Source organism: Peromyscus maniculatus, chromosome 21 (assembly GCF_049852395.1).
Source record: "Peromyscus maniculatus bairdii isolate BWxNUB_F1_BW_parent chromosome 21, HU_Pman_BW_mat_3.1, whole genome shotgun sequence".
NCBI classification, from domain to species: Eukaryota; Metazoa; Chordata; class Mammalia; order Rodentia; family Cricetidae; genus Peromyscus; species Peromyscus maniculatus.
The window spans coordinates 474,570-484,260 of record NC_134872.1 but is presented as its reverse complement, the minus strand read 5'-3'; the positions used below and the strand labels follow the sequence as shown (position 1 = coordinate 484,260).

The 9,691-nt window shown below is 38.4% G+C and overlaps 1 protein-coding gene across 1 annotated transcript; it reads left to right on the top strand.

Moving 5' to 3' along the window:
* Window positions 1-6,674, top strand: LOC102907110 (olfactory receptor 10C1-like). The gene is made up of 2 exons (XM_006996849.3): window positions 1-944; window positions 6,626-6,674. The coding sequence occupies exons 1-2, from the start codon at window positions 1-3 to the stop codon at window positions 6,672-6,674; spliced, it is 993 nt and encodes a 330-aa protein (XP_006996911.3).
* The last annotated feature ends 3,017 nt before the right edge of the window (window positions 6,675-9,691 follow it).

Here is a 9,691-nt window from a genome sequence, read left to right as displayed (position 1 = left end):
ATGACTGTCAATTGCTCTCTGTGGCAGGAGAACAGCTTGTCTGTCAAACGCTTTGCTTTTGCCAAGTTCTCTGAGGTCCCTGGAGAGTGCTTCCTCCTGTTCACCCTCATCCTCCTCATGTTCTTAGTGTCACTGACAGGCAATGCACTCATAGCCCTTGCCATCTGTGCCAGTCCATCCCTGCACACCCCCATGTACTTTTTCCTGGCCAACTTGTCTCTCCTGGAGATTGGCTATACTTCCTCTGTCATACCCAAGATGCTGCAGAGCCTTGTGAGTGAGGCTCGAGGGATCTCACGGGAGGGTTGTGCCACACAGATGTTTTTCTTCACATTCTTCGGAATAACTGAGTGCTGCCTGTTGGCAGCCATGGCTTTTGACCGCTGCATGGCAATTTGCTCCCCACTCCATTATGCAACCCGAATGAGTCGTGGAGTATGTGCCCATTTGGCAATGGTTTCATGGGGAATGGGATGCATAGTAGGGTTGGGACAGACCAATTTCATTTTTTCTTTGAACTTCTGTGGACCCTGTGAGATAAATCACTTCTTCTGTGACCTTCCACCTCTCCTGGCTCTTGCCTGTGGAGATACATCCCATAATGAGATTGCAGTCTTTGTGGCAGCAGCCCTCTGCATATCCAGCCCATTTTTACTGATCATTTCTTCCTATGTCAGAATTCTGGTTGCAGTGCTGGTGATGCCTTCACCTGAGGGGTGCCATAAAGCTCTCTCCACCTGTTCCTCCCACCTACTTGTAGTCACACTCTTCTATGGCTCAGGATCTATTACCTACTTGAGGCCCAAGGCTAGCCACTCACCAGGAACAGATAAACTCTTGGCCCTCTTCTACACAGCGGTGACATCCATGCTAAACCCCATCATCTACAGTTTAAGGAACAAGGAAGTCAAAGCAGCACTGAGGAGAACTCTGGGCCTCAGAAAGTCCTGACAATTAATAGGTAACATGACCCTACAGAACTGTTCACTAATAAAAATGCACAAAGAACCAGGGCATACAAACAAACATTGGTACATTTTTCTGTCTAATGTATACTGAGTATCTCTGTAATTTTGAAGGTACCACTGTACTCAGTGCTATTTTCTAATTACTAATTCTGAAATGATGTCAAATACTAAGGAATACAAGTAAAGAGTTCAATACAGTAGGGAGTATTCTATTATATTTTAGTTCAGGATGACAATCTAAATTGACTAGTTATATTTCAGAAGTTTTGCAAATTCCAGTTCCTGATTCCTCTATGACTTCTCCTTTCTATCCAGACACATCTCTCATGACTCTTTATTCCACAATAAATATATAAATGGTCTTATTTCATTCCATGTCTCTATTTTATAGTGACACACACTAAAAGATTCTGAATTCCTTTGCAAATCATATATACCAAAAATGTGTAGACATCACAATACACTGAACTGTTAAGCTTTGAAACAATTTGCTTTAAAATATTAAGGAACTGAGAAATATTTACAAAAATTTCCATGACATTTTTTAAATGTTAAAATATCATTATTTTGGAACCCACAGGCAATTCAGGCCAGGGAAGCAGTTCAGTTAACTTCTTATATTCTCTCTCCTTCCATTCCTCCAAGTAGCTCAGCTCTGCAGCAGAACATCTACTGTACTCTACCCCTCTATGACTCCCAACCCCAATAGATCATATAGACCTTCTCCTACAGTATTTCTTTACCCAACTCTTTCTACTATCCCAACCTCTAACATCAGCAGGCATTCCCTGGAAAGAGCCAGCCCTGCAGGCCAGGGAAACAGGTAGGCTAACTGCAGGTCTTTAATTCACTTTCCTCTTCTTTACCGTCAACCCCCTTTCATACCTCAGCTCTATAGCAGATCACCTGCTTCAGCCTCCTTTCCATGCCTGTCCCCATCTCTGTTGGAACACACAGATCTTCCCCTCCAACGTTTCTTCCCCCACTCATCACTTTATCCCTGTCCCAAATCCATCAGACATTCTCTGGGACTCACAGGCTACTCCTGCCAGGGAAAAAACTAGTTTAGCTATGAAACTTCAAGGCTCCCTCCTCTCCAGCAAATCTAATCCCCCAGTCTCACTCCAACTCTGTAGCAGATCACCTGATAAGGCCTCTAACTCCTCTCTACCCCCAACTCCGGCAGATCATGCAGAGCTTCTTCTCCAACCTTCCTTCCCCACTCATCCTCTTATCCCAGACCCAACTCTAGCTGGCTTTCTCTGGGAACCTGCCAGCCAAGCCTGAGAAGCAAGTAGGCAAGTGAAGAAGGTAAGTGAGCTTCAGATTTTCACTTACTCTCCTCTCCTCCATATTCATTCCCCCGTCTCATCCCCAGATCTATAGCAGACTACCTGTTGTGGCCTCTCCTCACTCCCTGGCCCTATTCATATAGGACTGAGCAGATGCTGGTAGAACATACCGCTTTCCTCCTTCTTGGAGGCCATCTGTGCCCCTCCCTCCTAGCCCATCCCCATTCATAAATGTCAGCTCCCAAAACCTAGAAATACATTTTACCTGGAACACCCAATGGACACACTTATCAGGATCCCAGAAGAATTTCTTACCATTCAACACACAGCCACCATACTTTACTAAGAACCAGAGAGGGCAACAACAACCAAGGAACAAAACACCCACCCAACAAAAACAAGACCATATATCAGCATCTATAATTGCAATCTTCCCAAACCTAGACCTCAGTGTAAAATACAATCAATAAAAGTCAGGACAACATGTCTCCAAATAGAGCCCAGCAACTCTACCACAGAAGTCCCTGAGTGTTGCAACTTAGCTGAAACACAAGAAAAAGAACTTAAAGTAGCCTTTATGAATATGATAGAAGTCCTTAAAGAGGAAATGAATAAATCCTTTAAAGAAACCTGTAAAAACACAAACAGTGGAAGAAAATGATGAAACCGTTCAAGACCTGAAAGTGGAATAGAGTCAACAAAGAAAACCTAAAATGAGAGAAATCTGGAAATGAAAAGGGGGTGCAAATGGAAATTTCAGAGATGAACATCACCAACAGAATACAACAGACAGAAGACAGAATCTCAGGCATTGAAGACACAATAGAAGAAATGGATACTTTAGTCAAATAAAATATTAAATCTAAAAAAGTCCTAGCACAAAGCATTGAGAAAATCTGGAACACTGTGAAAAGACCAAATCTAAGGAGAATAGGATTAGAGGACTAGAACAGGAGGATCAAGTAGAGTTGGGAGTGAAGAGGGAGATGAGGGAGAGATATGGAGAGATCCAGTTGAAATTGAGAGCCATTGGAGGGATGGTATAAAAACCTAATACTTTAGTAGCTTCCTAAAATATATACAAATATGAAGATATCTAAATGATATCACCAAATAATGGGGGAGACAGAGCCCAATTGACCATTTCTTGTCACCAAATGAAGCTCCCAGTTTAGGGATTGAGTTACATCTACCTGAGTTGTTCATTAATGGTGTCCCATGGAAACCCCCATCCAACCCTGGCTGTTGCCATGACTATATATTGCTCTCCTCAAACTGACAGCAAGGCTTCATTTCTGAAGACGATACCAACACAACTCATTGAACAAGGAGAAGTTGAGATGATGCCTACACAAAGCCTTCACCCATACATGCTAGAATCTTTGGTACAGAAAAGTACTCTGCATACAACCAAAAAGAGAAACATCAACACCAAACCACCCACAAACCCTTTGACCAACAATGGTATCCTGTCTGATATATAAGACTAATTTGTTGGCTAATTTTATGGAAATCTGACATAATTTAAAGTCATCTGAAATGAAGGAACTTCAATTGAGAAAATGTCTCCATAAGATGTGGCTGTATGGCATTTTCTTAATTAGTGATTGATGGTGGATGGCCCAGCCCATTGTGGGTCATGCCATCGCTGGGCTGATGGTCTTGAGTTCTCTAAGAAAGCAGGCTGAACAAACTATGAGGAGCAATTTAGTAAGTAGCTCTTCTCCATGGCCTCTGCATCAGCTCCTGCCTCTAGGTTCTAGCACTGCTTGAGTTACTATATGGTTTCCTCCACTGATGAGCCTAGACGTGGAAGTATAAAGTTAAAAAAACCTTTCCTCCTCAATTTGATTTTGGTCATGGTGTTTCTTCACAGCAATAGTAAGTCTAACCAGGACAAAATTTGGTACCAGGAGAGGGGCATTGCTGTAACAGACCTGAACATGTGTTTTTTGAAAGCATGGTGAAAGGATTTTGGAATTTTGGGCTAGAAAAATCCATTAAGTGCTTGTTGCCCTCATGGTCATCATGTTCCTCATAATCTATGAGATGTAGGAAACTCTAAGGGGGTTTCTAGCCCCTCGCTGGACAGTATTGCTGGTACTTAAAATAATAGTGATTGAATTTTTCCAAGCATTGTTGCTGGAACAGATTAATGATCCAACCACTGCCTATAGAAAGAATTTATTTTATTTATTTACTTATAATAATTTATTTATAAGAAAGGTGTAGATTGTTAGTAAAGTTAGGTTAAGATGTTATTAATAGCTTTGATGTAGAAAATATTAGGGAGCAATTTAACATTTAGAAAGGTACAATTTTGATAGCTGAGCAAGGGACTCATTGAGGTCAGGGAACAAGAACAATGGCAGTAGGGTTATTACTAGCTGACATGCCTTTCTTGCTAGGATGGGTTGTTGATCAAAGGTGATGATTAATTATTTGAATCCATTTTTGCCCTCAGTTTCCTGATATGACTTAATAAAAAATTGTTGATGAGTTGGCATATACTCTGAAGACAAAGTAGAATTGACTGTTTTTATATATAAACATTTTGATTTTTTATTATTTTAAGGCTTTTTTTTATAAGATTACACTTTGAGATAAATAACTAAATAATTTTTTCTTTCATTATAACTGCAAACTGCTGCCTGCTAGTAAAAAACAAACAAAAATACAACAACAACAACAACAAAACTGGCTGAGAAAAATACCTTGCTTGCACTTTGTAAATCTATAAAAAGTTACTTAGACATGAATGTGGGTGGTTTCTAGGGAATAATTTGTTTTCACCTGTAATATGTAAAATGTTTAATCATGTAAGGGTACTGGGAAACATGCTCTTTTTTTTTTACTTGTATTCATTGTAATCATTCATTTGAAGAAAAATAAGATATAACCACACTGTAATTTTTATATTGCTTGAAAGATTTTGCTGCATATGTAACTGTAGGGAAAAATAAGGTAAAAGAAGGAAAAATGTAGAAGGAATGGAAGAGATATAAGGAAAACATCAGGAAAGATGTAAAAGGAGACATCAGGAAACAGGTAAGGGAAACAATAGAGAAACCCTGACATGCTGAAGGTGTGTGTGTGTGTGTGTGTGTGTGTGTGTGTGTGTGTGTGTGTGTTCCCCCTTTTCACCAGCTCCAGAGACTTAAGTTTGCCCCACTCACTGGCCCCAATAACTGGAGTCCCTACTGTGGAGGGCCCCAAAACAGCTTGAACACACAGCAACCATGACAGGCTTAGGGGCCTAGACACAGCTTCTGTGACAGGCTTACTGGCAGGCAACACCCAGATCCAGGAAAAGCCTTAAGCTTTGATGGGATTGAAGACTAGAGAGATACAGTTACAACCTCCTGACTCTTAGCTATGGACAGATTATGCACAAAACTTAGATTCTTCAGGAAAGGACAACTATTGGAATAGTCTCTTAAAAATTGTCTATTACTTATGACTCTGGACATCTAGGATGTGTTTCTTACTTGATGATTGTTCTTGTTTTATGTAACCCCTAATCCTAACCCTAACCCTAACCCTCTCCATCCCTCTGGAGAATACATGCTAATAATTCTTTTTTTTTTTAAAGATTTATTTATTTATTATGTATACAGAAGAGGGCTCCAGATCTCATTACAGATGAGTGTGAGCCACCATGTGGTTGCTGGGAATTGAACTCAGGACCTCTGGAAGAGCAGTCGGTGCTCTTAACCTCTGAGCCATCTCTCCAGCCCGCTAATAATTCTTATTTTTGCAGTTTTTACTAGGTTAGGATTAGAGCCTTCCTTTTATTTTAGACAATAAAGGGGAAATGTTTTGGGAACTCTGCTGTTCAGCCCAGTGACCAATTGAAGAGAGCATTTTGTGTTTATGTGTGTGGTCTTCTCTAGGATACATGACACTGTAGAAATTTTGGGGCAGGAGTCACATGCTCTCTTATGTGGTCAGAGCAGGAGGAAGCTGTGGAAAAGCATGGCTTGCAGTTTAGTTCCCATCACCCATGGGCAGCATAGCAGGACCATGACACTGGGTCAGCAGCAGCTTCTACCTTGTTCCGTGTCATGAATATAACTTACAGATTCCATTCCTTAAATAAACCTTACCTGGTCCATTGCCTCAGGGTCCCCCATTAACTCTCTAAGCATGTGTTAATAAAATAAAGGCATAGCCTCAAAAATCATCACACAAAAGTTAATTCAAGCTCCACAAACTGAGCTTGGTGTTTGAAACAACCCAATTGTTATCAAGCAGTGAATGAATGAACATAATTCATCTCCATCATAAAGTGGTGAAATTGAGAGCAGTTCCAGTGAAAGAGACCTCATCACACTGCCATCAACAACATTGCTATGCTCAGTTAAGGATCTTGACACTAAAGGATGCAGCAGATTTAATTTATATAACAGTATAGTATCACCCACCAATGACCAATGCTGATGAATTGAATCTTCATATTGGAGAATCTACAGAATCAGGGGCCTGCAGGCAATTACTGCTCCAGAGCCATTTACTGGGCTTTTGTGGAGCTTTTAATGAAGTTAGAGACAGAAAAGTAATGATAAACATACATCTCTTTTACCACACTTGTTCAAGTGGTAGGGAGTCTTATGGCCAAATAAGAGCTGTCTGCATAATGTCCTTGAAATTGCTAAGCTAGGAAAAGGAAATGTCTAGTTCCCAGCATTCCTTGGGCAGGAGAGGCATCCCTCCCAGGGGAATAAACAAAGATCTAAGGGAGCAGATTTCACACAGCAGGATAATGTAGCAAAGTCTATATAATGTGTAGGCTACAGTGTAGAAAATGGAAAAAATGCATACAAAAGAAGATTAGATGTTCCTTGGGTTAGAGGGTGTAAGAATGGAAGGCTCCATGATACACAGGACTCTGTGAAGTGGAGACAATGCTCAAAATATTGTATAATTGTAGACAGTGGTTTTATGGATATGTAGCCAGTGTTCATTTACTCATTTATACACTTTAATTGAATGCAATGTACTTTACACAATAAATCCATTCTTATAAGGTTGGTGGACAATGTTAACTCAGAGGAAATGCACTGAATTCAGAATAGAAAGAATTTAGGAATTTACTTTGAGGTCTATGTAAGATCATGACTTTCTGTACCTCCATGATGTCTATAAATTGAGAGATGTGATCAGTAGAATGCATTGACTTCCTGAATACAGGGTTTGAGCAGTAGGAAGGAACCATGATTGAACAACTGTCTAGATAGAAGATGTATTCATGGATGTAAAATTGAGGATGAATTAACAAATAATAAACAAAAAGTGAACAGGAGAAACTGCCAGTAATAACTTCTGCCTTGCAGAGACTCCTAAAGTTAGCCTGGATAGTGTCTGATAGCCTTGTCCTGTTTATTCACTGTTATTTCTGGGTGTCAATCATATTTGAATAAGATCATTATTGACAAGTATTACATTCTAAGGCTGCCTAGTGGTTTATGAGCTACCAAGTATAATTTCTTTCTTAAGATTTTTGTGTTAATGTGGACTTTTACTATGTTAATTCTCTTTGTTGGTATCCGTTTTTTCTCCCTTCCTTAGGAATTAAAAATTTTCTCTGAATGAAAGCATTTTATATGATTTACTTTATTTGGAATAATTAATGTATTAGTAGTTTATTTGATTTAAAATTGATAATGCAGGTCAGTGCACACCAGGCAAATGCAGTGATGCACTGAAGAGGCAAGTTGTTTTTGGGTTATTGACAATAAACAGTTAATAAGCATTGAAAAAAGACATTGCCTAACAAGTATGTAGTCTTTAAAAAAACTTTCATATATTACTCTAGAAACAGACTTCTCATCATTTTATAGCCAAAGACCTTATTGGTCATTTTTATAATATAACACACACATATTCACATCGATGGAAAATATCAAGAAAAACACTTATAAATAATAATAACACAATGTATAGTCTAATGAATTGATTTTTTAAATATGAATTGGTTTGCAATATTTAAATATTTAGAAATAATATATATTCTGTTTAAATACTGTATTCTTTTGGAAATATGTGTAGAAAAAGGAAAGGACAATTGGCCAAGCAACAAGATTTCAGTATGTGGCACTAATTAAGTTTTATTGTAATTTTAATAATGATACATAAAAATATGAAGTGCAAGAAAAGAAATAAAAGATAAGAAAAGTACAACCTTCACAAACAAGCACCAGACCTGGTCATGTGTGTTCATGTGTAATTCGTTTTAATGGGTATGGCTCTTTTTCATTCAAATGTGGTCTTCATGCTCTTCTGCTAGAATAAGTTTGGATATGTGCCAGAATTGGACTGAAGTTCTTGTTCCAAAAAAGATCAAGGAGGAGCTCTGGTGGCCTTTTTGGGGTCACCTACATATTACATGTTCTTTCTGTTCAGCCAGGAAGGTTTCCAGTTTTCCTCTGAGGTTATTGAATTTCATATGTTAAGCAAGATGCATCAGAATCTCCCCTTCTTAGCTATTTTCCTGTTTCTATTTACTCCCTCCCACTGCCCTATGAGATTTGTTGTCTCAGAAATATTTTAGAGGAATTGAAGGATGATGACTCTTCTTTTGTAAACTTTTACAGGCTAATGAGGAACATGTTCCCTGTCCCTCATCATGAAACTCATCCCTCTCCTGTCCATTCTTTGAAAAGGAGACTCCAATTCAAGTTCAGATTTTGTTGGGCTAGCAACTGGATGACTGCCATGTAGGCAAACCACTTATCTGTAGAAATTGTTGCATTTTAGGGCCAGAGTTCAGTTTGGAATACAAGGACTCAAAATGAAGCCAAAATCAGAATTATAAGCACTGGAGTCACTGAGGCTGTTATTTTCCACAGCCACTTTCTCATGGTAGAACTGAAAATAAATAACAAAGAGAAACAAGTTGAAAAGTAAAGTGAATTTTAATACAAACTACATTGAGCAACATGAATTCAAGAGAGTTTTTTTGATTCAGCCATTTAAGTGTATGTATTAATTGCATGTACATTCATGCTAATATGCAAAATTTGTGTATAGAGACATTAAATTAGAATGTGCATTTAAAATAAAATGGTTGAATTGAAATTTATGACTTGCTTAGTGAGTGAGCTTACAGGTAAGTGGTATTATTATTTATTTTACTTACTGTTGTAGTATTGGCAATGCATAAGTTTTCAAAATATTTGCTATGACTGGTTATGTTTACATATATGTACTTATTGATATATGTATTAGAAAAGTTAATGTGTACTAAGTCTACATTATTAGTTTATGAATGTTTAGCTTCTCTTAACTGGAAAGAACAAAAAATGGATTCTATAAGTTAGATAAAGAAATCAGGAGAAGAATATTTACAATGATAAATAGTCCAATTTTTCAAAGCTTCTTTTCCTTTTCATTAACATAAAAAGCATTCTTTGAGTATGATATGTGCAGTAT